The sequence below is a fragment of the Peromyscus eremicus genome, chromosome 17, assembly GCF_949786415.1.
Source record: "Peromyscus eremicus chromosome 17, PerEre_H2_v1, whole genome shotgun sequence".
Classification (NCBI taxonomy): Eukaryota; Metazoa; Chordata; class Mammalia; order Rodentia; family Cricetidae; genus Peromyscus; species Peromyscus eremicus.
The window spans coordinates 60,712,863-60,732,918 of NC_081433.1; the positions used below are offsets into that span (position 1 = coordinate 60,712,863).

Below are 20,056 nucleotides of genomic sequence, written 5' to 3' on the forward strand. Positions count from 1 at the left end.
GAAAATGCCCATAGGCTTGCCTACAGTCAGATCTTGTGGAGGCATCTTCTCAACTCAGGCTCCCTCCTCCTCAGATGACTCCAACTCTTCTGTCAAGTTGACATAAAACTACCCAGCACACCTCAGCCTTTCTTTCATGTTAAATTCTCTCCAAGTGAGGTGGCTAGAGCATTTGAGAAGAGGGAACATAAATTAAGAAGGTGCCCATACCGGATTGGCCTGGTAAGACGGCAGCCGAGCAAGCCATGGGGAGCAAGCCAGTGAGCAGGACCCTCCTTGGCCTCCAGGCTCCTTCCTGCCCGGAGTAAACCCTTTCTCAGGCTGTTGACGGCCAAGGTGTTTATACAGCACTAGAAACCCTAACTAAGTCGTCAAGACCGAAATCTGACCCATCTGCTTTATTTTTTGCAGGTTTTGAGACAAGGATTCACTATGTAGCCCAGGCTGGCCTGGAACCCACAGTGATCCTCCTGTCTCTGCAACCTGAGTGCTGGGATGGGGCGGGGGTGGGGGTTGCTGTGCCAGCCCTGTGACCAGCACAAACAAGTTACAACAGAAGCATGGCTCCCATCTGCGGTGGTGGGGATGGAAGCTGGAGTGTCAGCGGCTCACTCAGGTGCACTGTCCGGCTCTCAGCATGGAGCACACAGCGAGGAACTGTTGTCCCCAGGGTGCACTGCGGCATGGGGCTAGAACTCCACCTTGCAGGCGGGGAAGGCCTCGTCCTGCATGGACACCATGCTGCCGCTGCCCAGCACCCTGATGCCCAGCGCCTGGTGCTGCTCATGCGTCTCCTCATACCACCTGTGCATCACCGCAGAGTCGAAGGTGGGGATCAGTGTGACCTGGGGGTAGAGCAGGCAGACAGGTGACGACCTCTCTGATGGCCTGTCTCCCCTCCAGCACCCAAGGACCTTCTTCATAACCAGGTACTGCCACACGGCCCAGGGTTGGCCTGCCACTCCCCACACGCCACTGTGACAGGGCAGTGCTGTTGCCAGGCTATAGCGCCACATACCCCTTGGGCTGCGGCCTCCTCTGCACTGGCGCAACTCTGCCATGGGGCCCCTGTCCCCACTGTCCCCAAAGCTGACAGTGCACACACAGGGCGGCCTGGCCATCTGCTCGGCATGTGGTGTGAGCACAGCCTCAGCCTCCAGGTCCCGGCCCCACAGATCTGGGGAGCATCCACCCCTTTGGTGACACTCCTCAGCTGCAGGACACCAGCTGTCCCCAGAGCTGTCCTGCAGCGGACACAGCATCTCAGCCCTGTGCACTGGGGTCCCTGGCGTCCACCCACCTGCAGGTCAAGGTCCCACTGCTGCTTGCCAGCCAGCAGTGCATCCAACACGGCCCGCAGGCCCTCCTCCTGGCGCTGGCCCTGCCCGCTGATAACATAGCAGAATGCACGCACCCGCAGGAAGAAGTCCTGGTCCAGGCGGCCTGCGCCACCGCCTGGCAGGTACGCCAGGTCCAGGTAGACAGGGGAGCTGGCAGCAGGGGGCACAAGGCGGCTGTTAGGCCCTGTGGGGAATGCATAGGTTGGTGGTGGTAATGCGGCAGCTGCCGGACATCTCTGTGGTAGACGGCCATCGCCTCCCACCAGGGGCAGACACCCCAGGTCCCTGCACCCGGTGTTCACAGGGGCCAGTGTCAGCCACACCTCCTGGGCCAGAGATGAGCGCTCAGGGAGCGGGCTCAGCCTGCAGCCCGCGAGAACCTGGGTGTGTGGAACCAAGAGTGCTCACAAAACTGGTCCCGCGGCAAGTGCTGGAGACGCAAAGCCCTGTCCCCGCTCCCAGGGCAGCAGGGGAACTGGGGGCCCCAGGACAAGTCCAGCCCGGCTTGGCACCGGCACAGCCAATGAAAGCTGGGACTTAGGGCCAGCTGACCTGGTGGGGACACTGGGGGTACGGCATGGAGCTGAGGTCTGCAGAGGGCCTCACGGGGCAGCAGGAGACCATCCCTGCCTGGCTCTGGTATAAACAGAGCTGGCGCCATGGTTAGCTGTGCATTGTCCCTCAGGGGTGTGGGCCTGTCTCCAGTGCGGTCACACGGGAGGGTGATGGGAGGTGTGTCACTGGGTGTCCCCTTGGTCACGTAACCTTTCCTGCGGGTACCTGTCGGTGTGGTGACTTCTGCTACAAGGTTCCAGGACCAATCTGTAACCTGGCCAAACCCAGAAACTGGGCCGAAGCAGCCATCAGCTGCGGCACTGCCCGAGGCCAGAACCCTGCTGGGGACACCAGTCTCGGGGCCACCTGGCCTGGAGGTGGGCAGGTCTCGTGGCCCAGGCGTTACCCTTGGAATCCACATGCAAAGCCAAGCCCAGGAGTTTACCTGTCCGATCAGCATTCAGGAGACCGAGGCAGGGGGATTGCTTCCAGTTCTAGGTCAGCCTAGGCTACAGTCCAAAACCCTCTCAGTTTGTCTCTGAGATAGGGTCTTTCTCGATACATATCTCAAGCTGGTCTCAAACTCCTAGGGATCCTCCTGTCTCTGCCTCCCGAGTGCACCACCACCGCCTGACAAAATCCTCTCAAAACACCCCAAATCTAAGAGGACAGACACCCCGGGCCTCTCAGCCTCTGCAGGGAGAAGGTACCAGCATGAGGCCATCTCAGAACACAAACAAGACCAAACATGGACAAACAAGAAAGCCCATGCCTGCCCAGGACCTGGCTGGACTTCCTAGAAAGCAGCGTGCTCAGACCGGAAGCCTCTGGGAAGGCTCTAAGAGGCAGGGGCAGGGCTGTGTGTCATAGCTCAGCTCGCACCGGGCCACAGGCCAGTCCCCGAACAGGAATGAAGCCCAGAAAGCGTTGAGTGGAAAGGTGGGATGAGAGGGACTCACCCGAGGAGAGCCTCGTGGCAGGGGCCACTTTGGAGACAGTCTTGGGCACCGAGGGCTTCCTGGTGAGGGGCACACGGCCTGGCTTGTCTGCGGGCTCACTGCGGGCGCTGAGTGGCCGGGCCCGGTCCCCTGCAGGGCCCTTGGTTTTCACAGCTGAGGACGCGGCTCTGGGGGCGGCAGAGGCGGAGCTCGGCCTCACAGGGGCCTTGCGGCCGCGACTAGGATTGGCAGGGTTGGGGGACTGCCTGGCACGGGGGGGCAGCGCTTCGGGGTCCACCATGCAGATGCCGGGCGCGTCGGGCAGCGGTGGCGGCACACGGGGTGTGGGCAGCGGGTCCCTGGCTGCACTCTCGCTGCCCGCCTCGTCGTCGGAGTCCGCGACCGGCACCGGGTCAGAGTCAGACAGCGTGGGCAGCGACCCGCTCACCGACGTGGGCGGCGTCTCGGGCGGCCGCTCCTGAGAACGGGCGCTGCTGTCCGAGCTGCCGGGAGACGTGGGAGGGGGCGGCTTGCGGTGCGCAAACTCACAGGGTGACACGAGGCACAGGTCCACATCGTGTGGGGACGTGGAGCGGCGCGCAAGGCGCAGGGGCAGGCTGAGCCCCGCGTCGCCGGCCGGCAGCACCTGCTCGAAGGACACGGACAGCGACTCGTCTACCTCGGTGGAGTGCGGGGAGCCCAGCTCCGCGGGCAGCGAGGGCGTGGTCAGCGTGGGCGTGGTGGCTGTGGGCGTGGTGGCTGAGGGGGATGCGTCCGGGGCCGGCTCTGGGCGCAGGGGGCTGAGAGACAGGCGCTCGGGGCTACTGCCGGGTGCGGTGGGAGGTGGGGACGGAGCTGGGGACCGGGGTGGGGAGGGGGCGGGCGGCCGCTCGGGCTCCGAGCTGCTCCCTGCTTCTCCTGGGCACTTGGGCACGTGGGCTGCAGGCGGCCCCGCCGGACCCGGGGCTCGAGGCCCGTTCTGTGCCGTGCGAGGCTTCGTGCTGGCGACACCAGGCCCGGAGCGGCGCGTGTCGCGGACGGTAGGCCGCGTGGGCCCGGGCCGTGGGTCTTTCTTCAGGTCCCGCACGGGCGGAGCGGGCTCCTTCCGCACCGCGCTCCTGCTGGTGGAGCTGCTGACGGCCGCGCTGCGGACCTGCTCTTTGCGAGAGCTGTCCCGGGAGGCCAGGCTGTCCTGGCTGTCAGCCCTGGCGGGCGCATCCAAGTCGCGCGCGGTGACCACGGGCCGCCGCAGGCACGGCAGGTGCTGCAGCCGCTGCAGCCCGTCTAGCAGGCGTGCGGGCGGCGTGCGGCCTGGGAACAGCACGCGCACCACCTTGTCGCTGGGCGCCGCAGGCTGCCACACCAGCAGCGCGCAGGCGGGTGCCGCGGGGTCCCCGGGCGGCGGATGCAGCACAAAGAGCTCCAGGCGGCCGACCCCCAGCTTCTCAAACAGGACGGTGGGCTGCGCGGGCTGCGCGCCTCGCTGCAGCGGCAGGGGCGCGATGCCCAGGCTCCGCAGCAGGCCCCGAGCGCACACCGCCTCGTCCTCGCCACCGCGCAGCCGAGATGCCGCTTGGCGTGCGTTCAGGAACACGACACCCAGGGCGGGCGACAGCAGACGCCGCAGCCTTTCCTCGCGCTCTCCCTGCGGCCCCGCGGCCGCCTCTCGCTCCGCCAATTTGCGGCGCAGCAGGCTGTTGAGGCCAGGCAGGCTGTCGGCCCCTGCGTGGGTCACGAGCACGGCGTCCACGCGGTCCAGGTGCCGCACCAGCTTCCAGAAGCTCGACTTGGGGTTGGAGCCGCCGTTCACCAGCACGGTGAAGCCGTTGACGGCGAAGAAGGCGGCGTCGCCCAGGCCGCCCGGGAACACGTAGCAGCAGGGCCGCGCCAGGCGCAGGAAGCCCCCCGCGGCCGGCGGCTCCAGCAGCTCGAAGGGGGACGGCGGCTCCAGCGACTCGGCCACGTACTCCAGGAAGGCCCGCAGACCCTCGGAGGGCGGCAGCCGCGCGGGGGGGTTCAGTCGCAGCCGCAGCCCGGGCAAGGGGCCCAACCGCGCCCAGTCCCCGAAAGTCGGGCAGGACACGGTGAGGGCCGGGGGGGCCGTGGGGGCCGAGGCCAGCGCGTCCTGGACCTGTAGGACCAGCACAGGGCCACCGGGACCTGAGGACGTGTGCACGCCCACCAATCCCCAACCCGCCGTAGGCAGCCCGCACCCACCCGGCTCGCCCCGTCCCCGCACTGTACCGCGCAGCTGAGGGGCAGCTCCGGGCCTCTCCCCACCCCAGAGCGGTGCCGAGGACAGCGGCGAGCAGAACCCGGGGCTCGGCTCACCTCTTTGTCCTCCAGCACCTGCAGGAAGTGCTGCGCCGAGAACCCCCCGGTCTGCAGCAGCAGCTCCCCGGTCTCCTCCAGGCAGGGGCCGGCCAGCACCAGCAGTTTGTGAGGGGCGGGGTCCATCAGGAGGTTCCGGAGCTGTGGGTGAGCGTGAAGAGCCTGGTGAGCGGCGCCCAGGCCAGGCCTCAGCTCTGAACTCACACCCAGTCTGACTGCAGCTGTGGAGGCAGCTGAGAGGCTGCAGGGTAAGCAGAGGCTGGCGGGTGTGGGCACAGCCGCCCCGCCCCGCAGCCCCCTCCCCGCAGCCCCCTCCCCCGCAGCCCCCTCCCCCGCAGCTCCCCTCTCCGCAGCCCCCTCCCCCAGCCCCCTCCCCCAGCCCCCTCCCCCACAGCTCCCTCCCCCACAGCTCCCCTCCCCGCAGCCCCCTCCCCCAGCCCCCTCCCCGCAGCCCCCTCCCCGCAGCCCCCTCCCCGCAGCCCCCTCCCCGCAGCCCCCTCCCCGCAGCCCCCTCCCCGCAGCCCCCTCCCCGCAGCCCCCTCCCCGCAGCCCCCTCCCCGCAGCCCCCTCCCCGCAGTCCCCTCCCCCGCAGCCCCCTCCCCCGCAGCCCCCTCCCCGCAGCTCCCCTCCCCGCAGCCCCCTCCCCCGCAGCCCCCTCCCCCGCAGCCCCCTCCCCCGCTCCAGCTGACTTCGCCTGCCTAGCAGTGCTCTGGCTCCTCCAGCAGGAGGCTGCTTTCGGGAGACCCACCTAGGTATTATTTTAAAGGCAAGGTTCCTCTATGAAAGTACAAGCCAGCCTCCCGCGATGGGAAAAGAGGCCTGCGCAGTAACATTCCGGGATGGAAAAGGCTGAAAGGGTCCCCTGTGGCCAGCAGATCCCAGAGCTGTCTGGCCTCTACTGACTTGTAACTGGGAAGAAGGTGCAGGCTGGCCAAAGTCAAGGCTCCTGGGCACCTCGGACAGCTCCTGGGTCAGGCTGCAGGCCCCCACACACACACACACAGGGCCTCCAGCTAGACACAGCACATCCCCTCCCCCAAGGCTCCAGCCTTCCTGTCCACCCCCAGAGAGAGGAAGCCGGGGCAGTGTGAGGTAGACAAGGCAGATCCACAGGTCACCTGCTCCTACCTCATCACACAGGGACTTGTCTGAAGGGTTCAGCAGGACCAGCGTCTCCAGGGTCTCTCCACGGTGGTGCAGGCTCCGCTGGCCTGTGGGATGACAGGCCCTGGCTCAGTATCAGGCCGGCCTGATGCCAAATCCTGCCACCGAGGGACTCAAGCCCCAGGACCCACACAGGGGGCTACAAGCCCCCGCCCGATAGAGCTGTGAGCCAAGACGAGGGCACATGGAGACCCAAGGACGCCTGGGGCCTCGACAGGGACAAGAGTCAAGCTGCACTGCCACACTCACAGCTCAGCCCCAGCCAGGAGGCTCCGTAAGGCTCGGAAGAACAGGCAGACCGGCTTCAGTCCAACCCATGCGGGGACTCAGTGGGAGAAGGTGTCACTGCCCAGAGGGGCTTTCCCAGAGGCTGTGGCGCACAGTAGGTCACACAGCACAGGCATTTCCAGCTCTCCCTCCACCCCACCAGGGGTCAGGAAGCCACTGTGACTCAGGGACAATTAGATGGACACTTCCTTCCCTCAGCAGCTGTAGGTGGTGACTCAACCTACTGGCCAGGAGCTGAGCTACAAGTAATACCCACAAAGTAGCCAGTGGCTGCTCTGGCCACCCTGGGATCCCCTGGGGAGCTTGCCCTGCACCCCATCTCTGCTTCCCTATCGACTGAGACCACCCTGTAGGTTCTCGGCCTCAAAGGCCCCTCCCTAGAGTTGCTGCATACTTTCATGCATAGGCCCTGCTCCTACTGTCCCAAGCTGAGGCAGATCCAGGTTAGGGTAGCACTGCACAGGCCTCGGTGATGCATGTCATATATGCCCAACCCATGCCTGGCATATAGCTGTCATTCAGCACCTTGGCATCCAGTGAGTGGGCAGAAGGAATATGGGGAGGCACACGGGGCGGGTCACCTTTCACAATGCTGGAGAATGTGGCCGAGTGCCGGGACACAAAGGTCTTGAGCTGCTCATCCAGGCTGCAGATGGTGGGGTCCACATCCTCCCAGGAGCGAACACCTGGAGGCAGGAGACAGAGCTCAGCTCCAGTGCCCTGCTGCCCGGCCTGCTCTGGCTCCCACAGCTTGGATCCTGGGCAGGCAGAGCCAAGGGACTCAGGCAGGCCTCAGCCTTTCACTGACTGGAGGCCTGGCTGGCGGCCATCTGCTCTAGCTTCCCTGCTTCCCTGCTAGGATCCTGAACTTTGGGGATTTTGTGTGTGCATATGTGCACCCAGAGGTCAACACTGGGTGCCATCCTCACCTTCTGCATCTTATGTTGGGGACAGAGTCCCTCACTGAATCTTCAGGTCATCACCTGGTGAGGCTAACTGGCAGTGAGCGCCCAGGACTGCCCTGTGCCTCTCCAGAGCTGGGATTACAGGCCAAGCCCAGCTTTGATGGAGTCTCAGGTTCTCAGCACCTTACCCACTCAGCCCTGGAGTTGGGGCAGCAGTCTCCCACAAGGAAAAGCTGGCTGTCACTCCAAACAGTTCTGCCTGACTACAGGGGATGCAGGCACAGTCTGCACACACCTGGCTCTCCTGGAAAGCTCCCACTTTTCCCTGGTGGGCAGGGTCTGTCGCTATGACCCTCCCTTCAGACAGGCCTTCCTCTAAGCCAGTGGTTCTCAACCTTCCTGATCCTGCGACCCTTTAATACAGGGTGTGGTGGCGCCCAACCATAAAACTATTTTGTTGCTCCTTCACAACAGTAGTTTTGCTGCTGTTATGAATGGTAAAAATCTGATACGGGGCCCCATGAAAGGGTCCATCGACCCCCAAAGTAGTCGAGACCCACAAGTTGAGGACCAACACGTCATCCAGGCCCGGCCTGTGATGAGCGATCACACCTAGGGACACTTTTCAGAACACGCATTCAGATGGGCGTTCTACGTCCTTCTGGGGATTTTGTTTCTTGAGACAGGATCTCATGTAGTCCGTGATGGGCGCAAATTCCCTATGATGCTTCTAGCTGAGGAAAAACCCCTTATGCGGCCTCCATCTCAGGCAGGATGCTGAGCATGAAGCTGGGTCTCAAGCAAGCCAGGCAACGCGCTACCCACTGGACCCCAGCACTTGTTTTTGGGAAAGCTGTCTTGTAACCCAGGCTGGCCTGGAACTTGCAGTGCTCCTCCGGCCTCAGCTCCCGAGTGCATCGCACTCGCGGCCCCGTTACAGCAGACGCAGCCCCGCCCGGTGCCCGTGTGACAGGTGCGCCTGAGTCAGCCCCCCTCGTGCCAAGCCACCCCGGGGCGGCCGCGCCACCCACGCGTCAATTAGCAGCGGGGAAAGCAGGCCCCGGGGCGCCGCGGGAACATGCGAGCCCGGCGAGGGGCGGAGCCAGAAGAGGAAGGCCGCACCCCGCCGGAACCCCGAGCCGGGGACGCGGCGCCCACCCGGGCCCCAGGCCGCGCCCGGAGCCCGATACCCCCAGAATCAGGCGCCCCCTTACCACGCCCCACGCGGAGCCCAGGACGCCGCGCCCCACCCGGACCCAGTGACCCGCGCCGTCACGCTGAGCCCAAGCGACCACCGGGCACGCGCGGACCCCACCGCCCGCCCGGGCCCCAGGCCGCGCCCGGAACGTTGCGTCCGGGGACCCCGCACCCACCCGGACCCACCCGGACCCCGGCCCAGCGCGCCGGAACCCCGCGCCGCACCCGGACGCCGGCCCCCCGGGCCCCGCGGACCCGACCTCGTTCCAGCTCCTCCAGGACGCAGGCCAGCAGCCCCGGGCAGCCGCACTCGCCGCCCACCACCAGCAGCAGCAGCGAGCTCGGCGCCGCCACAGCCTCGGGCGCCGCCATCACCGCCGCCATCTTCGCGCCGCCCCGACGCCCCGCCCCCGCTGGCCACGCCCCTTCAGGGAGCGTACCGGAAGCACCGGAGACCCTGGCCGGAAGCGCCCCCTCCTCTCCACCCTATCAACGCCCTCTAGGCCTTGGGAGACCATAGAGCTGGGATGTCCCTGCCAAAATTTCATTCATTCATTCATTCATTCATTCATTCATTCACTCGTTCATCGACACTTTTCCCATCGCAGTTGTTCCGCACGGAACCGGGGTCTGATAGGCAGCGCGGCTTCCTAGGTTAGGATTCCGACAGATGGGGCTTTGAGGGATGTGTAGGGGTTTGGTAGGGGTGCGGTGGGCGGAGCCGGTGAGGCGGACGTTACAGGATGGAGGTATTGGTCAGGTGGGCACTGTTCCTGTCGTCTTAGAGGAAAGGACACTTTGGGGGGATCAGCAGGCCCATCTGACTCCAAGCAAGTCCGCCTCCTGGCCGACCTCAAAGGAGCGGTCCTCCTGCCTCCACCGCTTCCCACACGCGGGGACGGACCAAAAGCCTGGCGTTCGCTGGGCAATAGCCGAGGGGACGGCGGGTGCCTGGGGCACTGTCGCCCACAACGGCCAGGGCTCCGGCATCCCCAGGGAGGCTGCGGCCGGGGGATCAGAAGTTCGCAGTCAGCCTCAACCACCCAGCACGGAGGAGGCCGGGCAGCACTAGAGAGGAGGAGGACCAGGAGGACGGGCAGGACTAGGGAGGAGGAGGACCAGGAGGACGGGCAGGACTAGGGAGGAGGACCAGGAGGCCGGGCAGGACTAGAGAGGAGGACCAGGAGGCCGGGCAGGACTAGAGAGGAGGACCAGGAGGCCGGGCAGGACTAGAGAGGAGGACCAGGAGGCCGGGCAGGACTAGGGAGGAGGAGGACCAGGAGGCCGGGCAGGACTAGGGAGGAGGAGGACCAGGAGGACGGGCAGGACTAGAGAGGAGGACCAGGAGGACGGGCAGGACTAGAGAGGAGGACCAGGAGGCCGGGCAGGACTAGAGAGGAGGACCAGGAGGACGGGCAGGACTAGAGAGGAGGACCAGGAGGACGGGCAGGACTAGAGAGGAGGAGGAGGACCAGGAGGACGGGCAGGACTAGGGAGGAGGAGGACCAGGAGGACGGGCAGGACTAGAGAGGAGGACCAGGAGGCCGGGCAGGACTAGGGAGGAGGACCAGGAGGACGGGCAGGACTAGAGAGGAGGAGGACCAGGAGGCCGGGCAGGACTAGAGAGGAGGACCAGGAGGCCGGGCAGGACTAGAGAGGAGGACCAGGAGGCCGGGCAGGACTAGAGAGGAGGACCAGGAGGCCGGGCAGGACTAGGGAGGAGGACCAGGAGGACGGGCAGGACTAGAGAGGAGGACCAGGAGGACGGGCAGGACTAGAGAGGAGGACCAGGAGGCCGGGCAGGACTAGAGAGGAGGACCAGGAGGCCAGGCAGGACTAGGGAGGAGGACCAGGAGGCCGGGCAGGACTAGAGAGGAGGACCAGGAGGACGGGCAGGACTAGAGAGGAGGAGGACCAGGAGGCCGGGCAGGACTAGGGAGGAGGACCAGGAGGCCGGGCAGGACTAGAGAGGAGGACCAGGAGGCCGGGCAGGACTAGAGAGGAGGACCAGGAGGCCGGGCAGGACTAGGGAGGAGGAGGACCAGGAGGACGGGCAGGACTAGGGAGGAGGACCAGGAGGCCGGGCAGGACTAGGGAGGAGGACCAGGAGGCCGGGCAGGACTAGAGAGGAGGACCAGGAGGCCGGGCAGGACTAGGGAGGAGGACCAGGAGGACGGGCAGGACTAGAGAGGAGGACCAGGAGGTCGGGCAGGACTAGGGAGGAGGACCAGGAGGCCGGGCAGGACTAGAGAGGAGGACCAGGAGGTCGGGCAGGACTAGTGAGGAGGATCAGGAGGCCGGGCAGGACTAGAGAGGAGGACCAGGAGGCCGGGCAGGACTAGGGAGGAGGACCAGGAGGACGGGCAGGACTAGGGAGGAGGAGGACCAGGAGGCCGGGCAGGACTAGGGAGGAGGACCAGGAGGCCGGGCAGGACTAGAGAGGAGGACCAGGAGGCCGGGCAGGACTAGGGAGGAGGAGGACCAGGAGGACGGGCAGGACTAGAGAGGAGGACCAGGAGGCCGGGCAGGACTAGAGAGGAGGAGGAGGAGGCCGGGCAGGACTAGGGAGGAGGACCAGGAGGACGGGCAGGACTAGGGAGGAGGAGGACCAGGAGGCCGGGCAGGACTAGAGAGGAGGACCAGGAGGCCGGGCAGGACTAGAGAGGAGGACCAGGAGGCCGGGCAGGACTAGAGAGGAGGACCAGGAGGCCGGGCAGGACTAGAGAGGAGGAGGAGGACCAGGAGGCCGGGCAGGACTAGGGAGGAGGACCAGGAGGACGGGCAGGACTAGTGAGGAGGACCAGGAGGCCGGGCAGGACTAGAGAGGAGGACCAGGAGGCCGGGCAGGACTAGGGAGGAGGAGGACCAGGAGGCCGGGCAGGACTAGAGAGGAGGAGGACCAGGAGGCCGGGCAGGACTAGAGAGGAGGACCAGGAGGCCGGGCAGGACTAGAGAGGAGGACCAGGAGGCCGGGCAGGACTAGAGAGGAGGAGGACCAGGAGGACGGGCAGGACTAGAGAGGAGGACCAGGAGGCCGGGCAGGACTAGAGAGGAGGACCAGGAGGCCGGGCAGGACTAGAGAGGAGGACCAGGAGGCCGGGCAGGACTAGAGAGGAGGAGGACCAGGAGGCCGGGCAGGACTAGTGAGGAGGACCAGGAGGCCGGGCAGGACTAGAGAGGAGGAGGACCAGGAGGCCGGGCAGGACTAGGGAGGAGGAGGACCAGGAGGCCGGGCAGGACTAGAGAGGAGGACCAGGAGGCCGGGCAGGACTAGAGAGGAGGACCAGGAGGACGGGCAGGACTAGAGAGGAGGACCAGGAGGCCGGGCAGGACTAGAGAGGAGGACCAGGAGGCCGGGCAGGACTAGAGAGGAGGACCAGGAGGCCGGGCAGGACTAGAGAGGAGGAGGACCAGGAGGCCGGGCAGGACTAGAGAGGAGGACCAGGAGGCCGGGCAGGACTAGAGAGGAGGAGGACCAGGAGGCCGGGCAGGACTAGTGAGGAGGACCAGGAGGCCGGGCAGGACTAGAGAGGAGGACCAGGAGGCCGGGCAGGACTAGAGAGGAGGAGGACCAGGAGGCCGGGCAGGACTAGAGAGGAGGAGGACCAGGAGGCCGGGCAGGACTAGAGAGGAGGAGGACCAGGAGGACGGGCAGGACTAGAGAGGAGGACCAGGAGGCCGGGCAGGACTAGAGAGGAGGACCAGGAGGCCGGGCAGGACTAGAGAGGAGGACCAGGAGGACGGGCAGGACTAGAGAGGAGGACCAGGAGGCCGGGCAGGACTAGAGAGGAGGACCAGGAGGCCGGGCAGGACTAGAGAGGAGGACCAGGAGGCCGGGCAGGACTAGAGAGGAGGAGGACCAGGAGGCCGGGCAGGACTAGAGAGGAGGACCAGGAGGCCGGGCAGGACTAGAGAGGAGGAGGACCAGGAGGACGGGCAGGACTAGTGAGGAGGACCAGGAGGCCGGGCAGGACTAGAGAGGAGGACCAGGAGGCCGGGCAGGACTAGAGAGGAGGAGGACCAGGAGGCCGGGCAGGACTAGAGAGGAGGAGGACCAGGAGGCCGGGCAGGACTAGAGAGGAGGACCAGGAGGCCGGGCAGGACTAGAGAGGAGGACCAGGAGGCCAGGCAGGACTAGAGAGGAGGACCAGGAGGACGGGCAGGACTAGAGAGGAGGATCAGGAGGACGGGCAGGACTAGAGAGGAGGAGGACCAGGAGGCCGGGCAGGACTAGGGAGGAGGACCAGGAGGACGGGCAGGACTAGGGAGGAGGAGGACCAGGAGGCCGGGCAGGACTAGGGAGGAGGACCAGGAGGACGGGCAGGACTAGGGAGGAGGACCAGGAGGACGGGCAGGACTAGAGAGGAGGACCAGGAGGCCGGGCAGGACTAGTGAGGAGGAGAACCAGGAGGCCGGGCAGGACTAGGGAGGAGGACCAGGAGGACGGGCAGGACTAGAGAGGAGGACCAGGAGGCCGGGCAGCACTAGAGAGGAGGACCAGGAGGCCGGGCAGGACTAGAGAGGAGGACCAGGAGGACGGGCAGGACTAGAGAGGAGGAGGACCAGGAGGCCGGGCAGGACTAGGGAGGAGGAGGACCAGGAGGCCGGGCAGGACTAGAGAGGAGGACCAGGAGGCCGGGCAGGACTAGGGAGGAGGAGGACCAGGAGGCCGGGCAGGACTAGAGAGGAGGAGGACCAGGAGGCCGGGCAGGACTAGAGAGGAGGAGGACCAGGAGGCCGGGCAGGACTAGAGAGGAGGACCAGGAGGCCGGGCAGGACTAGAGAGGAGGAGGACCAGGAGGACGGGCAGGACTAGTGAGGAGGACCAGGAGGCCGGGCAGGACTAGAGAGGAGGACCAGGAGGCCGGGCAGGACTAGAGAGGAGGACCAGGAGGCCGGGCAGGACTAGAGAGGAGGAGGATCAGGAGTCCGGGCAGGACTAGAGAGGAGGACCAGGAGGACGGGCAGGACTAGAGAGGAGGAGGACCAGGAGGACGGGCAGGACTAGTGAGGAGGACCAGGAGGACGGGCAGGACTAGAGAGGAGGACCAGGAGGACGGGCAGGACTAGGGAGGAGGAGGACCAGGAGGACGGGCAGGACTAGGGAGGAGGACCAGGAGGCCGGGCAGGACTAGAGAGGAGGACCAGGAGGCCGGGCAGGACTAGAGAGGAGGACCAGGAGGCCGGGCAGGACTAGAGAGGAGGACCAGGAGGTCGGGCAGGACTAGAGAGGAGGAGGACCAGGAGGCCGGGCAGGACTAGAGAGGAGGACCAGGAGGCCGGGCAGGACTAGAGAGGAGGATCAGGAGGCCGGGCAGGACTAGTGAGGAGGACCAGGAGGACGGGCAGGACTAGGGAGGAGGACCAGGAGGACGGGCAGGACTAGGGAGGAGGACCAGGAGGACGGGCAGGACTAGGGAGGAGGACCAGGAGGCCCTGCAGCCCCTCCAGCCGCGGCCCGGGTGGGGTTCGCGGACCCCGCCCCGTCCCGGGCAGCTCCTCCCCCGGCGGTGGTCAGCCGGGAAGGCCCGGGATTTCCTGTTGCTGTAACGGAAGCGGAGCGGCCACGCCCGGCCCAGGGCGGCCAGGCCGGCTCACATGGGCTCACACCGACGCAGGGACGGCTCGGCCTGCCCGGGTCCCCCGCCGGACGCCCGCTTCTGGGCTGCAGGGCGCCTGCACACGCACACACAGACACGGGCGCCTGCACACGCGCACACAGAAACACCTAGACGTCTGAAAAACAGATCGGGCACGTTGGCACGCCTTTAATCCCAGCCCATGGGGCAGAGGCAGGGGGATGTCTGTGAGTGTGCGGTCCCAGGCCACTTGGGGCCACCCAGGGAGACCCCGGCACACACCCGGGCGGCTGGAGGACGCTGGCCCCGTGCAGGGGAGCGGAGGCCCCACGGCCCACGCCGTTGGTTCGGGCTTTCCCTGGGATTCGAACCCAGGAGCTGAAGTCTGCACTCTCCAGAGGCCTGAGGCTCCTCTTCTTCTTTCCATCTCTGTTTCACAGCGGCCTCAAACTGTCCATTCTCCTGCCTCACTTCCCGGCTTTGGGCACCCGCAGTGAGTGCTGGTGTCACAGCCGGGTCAGCGGGAAAGCCTTCCCACCAGGCTGTCTGCAAAACCCCAGACCCGTGTCCTGAGTTTCTGTCCGCGGTTGGGGGTCCAGGCCAGGGGAGTGCAAGGCTCCTCACAGAAGATCAGACCTGGGTCACGTCCTCACCTCTGTCCACATCTAGATCCAGCCAGCTAGTGGTCAGCCGTGTGTCCCCGTGGAAACGGTGTGCGTGTGTGTGCATGCGTGTGTGTGTGTGTGTGTGTGCGCGCGTGCTGTGTGTGCGCGCGTGCTGTGTGTGTATGCGTGTGCATGCTGTGTGTGTGCGCGCGTGTGCGTGTGTGTGCGCGCGTGTGCGCGTGCGGTGGAGGAACCCGCGAGCCCTCAGGGCAGACGTGGTTCAGTCGGACATCCTTCCCACTGCTGGGGACAGGTCTCGGCTCCACATGACCAGCTAGCCTACCCACGTGCCAGCTTCCCACTGGGGATTCTACACGGCGCTGGCCCTGAGCCACGCCCTCTTCGGATGCCAGGCTGTCACTCTACCCTTGAGCCACGCCCCCTGCCCTCCCTAGAGGATCCCAGGCTGTCACTCTACCCTTGAGCCACGCCCCCTGCCCTCCCTAGAGGATCCCAGGCTGTCACTCTACCCTTGAGCCACGACCCCAGCGCCACGCCCCCAGCGCCGTCCTCGGGGATCCCAGGCTGTCACTCCACCCTTGAGCCACGCCCCCAGCGCCACGCCCCCAGCGCCGTCCTCGGGGACCCCAGGCTGTCACTCCACCTCTGAGCCACGCCCCCAGCCCCTCCCTGCGGGATCTCAGGCTGTCATTCCACCCTTGAGCCACGCCCCCAGCGCAGTCCTGGGGACCCCAGGCTGTCACTCCACCGCTGAGCCACGCCCCCAGCGCCGTCCTAGGGGACCCCAGGCTGTCACTCTACCCCCGAGCCACGCCCCCAGCGCCGTCCTCCGGGACCCCAGGCTGTCACTCTACCCCCGAGCCACGCCCCCAGCGCTGTCCTCGGGGACCCCAGGCTGCCACTCCACCCTTGAGCCACGCCCCCAGCGCGGTCCTCCGGGACCCCAGGCTGTCACTCCACCCTTGAGCCACGCCCCCAGCGCCACGCCCCCAGCGCGGTCCTCCGGGACCCCAGGCTGTCACTCTACCCCCGAGCCACGCCCCCAGCGCTGTCCTCGGGGACCCCAGGCTGCCACTCCACCTCTGAGCCACGCCCCCAGCCCCTCCCTGCGGGATCTCAGGCTGTCACTCCACCCTTGAGCCACGCCCCCAGCGCCGTCCTCGGGGACCCCAGGCTGTCACTCTACCCCCAAGCCACGCCCCCAGCGCCGTCCTCGGAGACCCCAGGCTGTCACTCCACCCCCGAGCCACGCCCCAGAGGGTTTTCGGCGCACATAGACCGGGTCCCCTGGAATACGCTCTTCCCGCCTCCGTCTTCCTGGCAGGTGTGGGACCCCAAGCTCGGCCATCGCCCTTTGACAGCGACCACGGCTTTCCTCACCCCCAACAGCTCTGCGGTCCCCACACCCCACGCTGGGTTTTCCGTCCCGTCACCGCCAGCCTCCTGCCGGGGCTGCCGTCCGCTGGGGGCGTGGCCGAGCGGCCACGCCCCTCCAGTCTGCACCAATCGCGCGTCCCGGGAACTCGCGGCCCCGGCCCGGCCTGGCTGCCCACAGGTTCCCTGGCTCCTGGGGCCCGGTGCACCTGTCAGTTCCCGATGGACCCGACGCACTCCCTCAGGCAGCGAGGCTCTTCACGTTCCCCTGGACGTCCAGGGGGCTTGGCGGGGCCCTGGGTCTTGAACATTCGTCTTGTATATCCTGTAAGGTTTGCAAACATCACTGTACCCGGAACTGCCGCTGCAGTCTGTTCCCGATAAAGGTGTAAACAGTCTGGTTGCTCTCAGTAAAACTCACAGGCTCAGTCCTGCTGTGGCCCCTCCGACCAGCCTGGGTTAGTTCCTCGTGGCCACATCAGGTGACCTTAGTCCAGCATAAGTGCGGGCCCTTACAGGGAGCCTCTCTCCCTAACAGGCCAGTCCAGCCTGTGCCCTCGGGACCTCCTTCCAGCCTTCCTGAGGGCGACTTGCTTTCCCACAGCGCGGTCGGATCTTCTTCCCATCCTCCGTGCTCCCTTTTATGTCCCCCCCCCACAACTGTAATGGTTGATTGCTCCTCCTGGGTGTGGATTCAGACCCAGGTAGTGTTAAGTGATCGAATAACATATGCAGGCACCAGAGAGAGTCTGAATCTCAGCAGAGGGTACAGTGACCCACCGATGAGGAACAGTCAAAGGACGTTGTTTTGTTTGGGGGGGGTACGAGACAGGATTTCTCTGACTAGAAACTGCAACTGTCCAGGAATGCTGTCCCAGAATCACTCTGTAGACCAGGCCGGCCTCGAACTCACAGAGATCCGCCTGCCTCTGCCTCCCCAGTGCTGGGATTAAAAACGTGCGACACCACCACCTAGCCAGGATGGAGTTTTAAAAAAAAATTGGGAAAGGGGGGCAGGGGGCACAGGCCACATCTGTCACAGCTGGTCAAGCAGAGGTCAGGAAGACTTCCACGAGTCGGTTCTCTCCTTTCAAAAGCGAGTCCTGGGGATGGAACACAGGCCGCCAGGCTTGGCAACAAACACTTCTCCACGGAGCCATCCTGCCAGCCCCGCCACGTGCACCCTCCTCAATTTTAATTACATTTTATGTGTGAGGGTGTTTTGTCTACAAGTATGTCTGTGTACCAAAAGTGTGCCTGGAGCCGGGCGGTGGTGGCGCACGCCTTTAATCCCAGCACTCGGGAGGCAGAGCCAGGCGGATCTCTGTGAGTTCGAGGCCAGCCTGGGCTACCAAGTGAGTTCCAGGAAAGGCGCAAAGCTACACAGAGAAACCCTGTCTCGAAAAACCAAAAAAAAAAAGTGTGCCTGGTGCCCGAGTAGGTCCCCTGGAACTGTAGGCAGACAGTTGTGAGCTCATGTCAGTGCTGGGAATTGAACCTGGGTCCTGTGGAAGAGCAGCCAGTGCTCCTACCACTGAGCCATCTCTCCAGCCTCTATTTAGGATTTTTTTTGTAGGAGTAAACTTGGTGACATCTTAGATTCTGTGATGTCATGACTCATGACACTGACATGTCAGATTTGCAGTCCTCATGTCTCAGTCTCCAGGGCAGCTGGGACGTCAAGTGTGGATGTCCACATTGAGTAAACAGACAGTGTGTGTGTGTGTGTGTGTGTGTGTGTGTGTGCGCGTGTGCACTCGCTGGCCCCCAAGGTCCATTCCCTTATGTGGCCACTTCCTTATGCCTGACTAAAACTCAAGGTCCAACTATCAAAACACCAAGGTCCAGCAATCGAAATTCCTTACTTGGCTACACTGGCTAACCTGTCCAGTCAGGATTTACCAACTCACTCTAGCACAGACTTCCCCTTTTTCTCCCTAAAAAACCGCATCTGCAGAGACTCCTGCTGCTGTCTTTGTGGGATCGGGGGCACCCCAACCGTCACGTGTCCCTGTGGGGTAATAAATCTCCTTTGGGTCGAGAATACGGTGTCTGGTGTGTTCTGTGCCAACTCCAGGCGCCTTCACACGGCCCTGTGCCCTGTCCTTGAAAGGTCTTCTGCAGGCAAGAGAAACCCGGGGACCAGACAGCATGCCTGAGGGCATCTTGGGGTCTGAGGGCTGCGTGCAGAATCCTCCCCAGCTCTGAAAGGTACAGGGACTGGAGTGAGTAGGGAGGGGACAGCTCTGCCTGGTGACTGAGGGACCAAAGCAAGGTGGCCTGAGACCCCAGATTAACCAGGTGCATGGAGGAAGGACAGAGGCAGAGTCAGCAGCCTAGCAATCCAGAACCCTGACGGCCTTGGATGACGAAGCCTGAGGTCCGACCAACAGGCAGCCCTGATGGGATTTGTCACAGCCCCCAAGAGTAGAGCCCATCGGGGCAGGAGGTGTGTTAGACTGGAGCCTGGGGGCTGGAGAGATGGCTCAGCGGTGAAGAGCACTGACTGCTCTTCCAGAGGTCCCGAGTTCAACTCCCAGCACCCACATGGTGGCTCACGACCATCTGTAATGAGACCTGGTGCCCTCTTCTGGCCTGCAGTCATACACACAGAACACTGTATACAAGATAAACAAATAAATCCTATTAAAAAAAAAAAAAAAAAACCGGAGCCTGTTGCCACTCAGGAGAGGCCAAAGGGGACATCTGCAGAACAGACATTCCCAGCACCCTGTCTCTAGCTGTGGGTCCTGGGCCTTGTAGATTTGGAATTCACGCCAAGGCCAGCCCCAAGGTCAAGGCCTGTGGGTACCGACTTCTTCCTCATTCCTCTGTATCTCCATTTCCTACCCGGTGCCCTGTCAGAGCATACGCTGCACCCCAGGATCTGTCCTGCATCTTTCCGAGTGTCTCTGCCCCACCCGCCCACTTCAGCAGCCTGCAGAACGCAGGACGGAGCAGCGTGTTCCAGCAGAGGGAGGCGCTGTGTCCCAGCCTGCCCATTGCACACAGTCATGCTCTATGATGTTTATCTCGGGAGGCTGCAAGATGAAACCTCGCTAAGCAGCCAGCATCCTCCTGCCTCAGTTTCTCATTTGTAAGACCACGGGCACGTGCCACCACGCCCAACTTCTAAATCTTAGAACTATCCTGCGGAGTGTTAGTGGTTTCGTCCGACGTTTGGGGAAACTGAGGCCCCACACTAGTCCACTGAGATCCATGGGAGCGGGAGGCCGACCCGCATGCAGTCCGGACAGGGCCAGCTCCGCCGTGCAGCGGAGCCGAAGGGAGGCTCGCGCCACCCAGTGGCCGCTGGCGGACACACAGCCGATAGTGTCGCCTGTCTCCAGGAGAAGAGACCGAGGGACACAATTCTTAGAAGAAACAGCTACGTGGGCCGGCAGGTGGCACACTCCTGCATCCCAAGAATCAGGAGCCTGAGGCAAGAGAATTACAGCGAGTTAGAGGCTGGCCTTGGCTACACAAACCCTGTCTCAACAAACAGTAAAATAAATTGATTACAGATTTAAAATAATCGATGGAGCTGGAGAGAGAGCTCAGCAGCTAAGAGCTGATGGATAGATGATGTAGATACACAGATAGATGATGTAAAATGAGAAAGGAAGAAAAGAAAGATCGCTGGAGCCGGGCGGTGGTGGCGCACGCCTTTAATCCCAGCACTCGGGAAGCAGAGCCAGGCGGATCTCTGTGAGTTCGAGGCCAGCCTGGGCTACAGAGCGAGATCCAGGACAGGCGCAA

The 20,056-nt window shown here is 64.5% G+C and overlaps 1 protein-coding gene across 1 annotated transcript; it reads right to left on the bottom strand.

Annotated features, from left to right (window-relative positions):
• Positions 1 to 498: 498 nt before the first annotated feature.
• On the bottom strand, positions 499 to 9,131 carry Map1s (microtubule associated protein 1S). Its single transcript, XM_059244352.1, has 7 exons — positions 8,979 to 9,131; positions 7,198 to 7,302; positions 6,293 to 6,375; positions 5,165 to 5,305; positions 2,855 to 4,964; positions 1,301 to 1,524; positions 499 to 845 (listed from the first exon to the last, which is right to left on the bottom strand). Exons 1-7 carry the CDS (start codon positions 9,100 to 9,102, stop codon positions 690 to 692), a joined length of 2,943 nt encoding a protein of 980 aa, XP_059100335.1. The 5' UTR covers positions 9,103 to 9,131; the 3' UTR covers positions 499 to 689.
• Between the last annotated feature and the right edge of the window lie 10,925 nt (positions 9,132 to 20,056).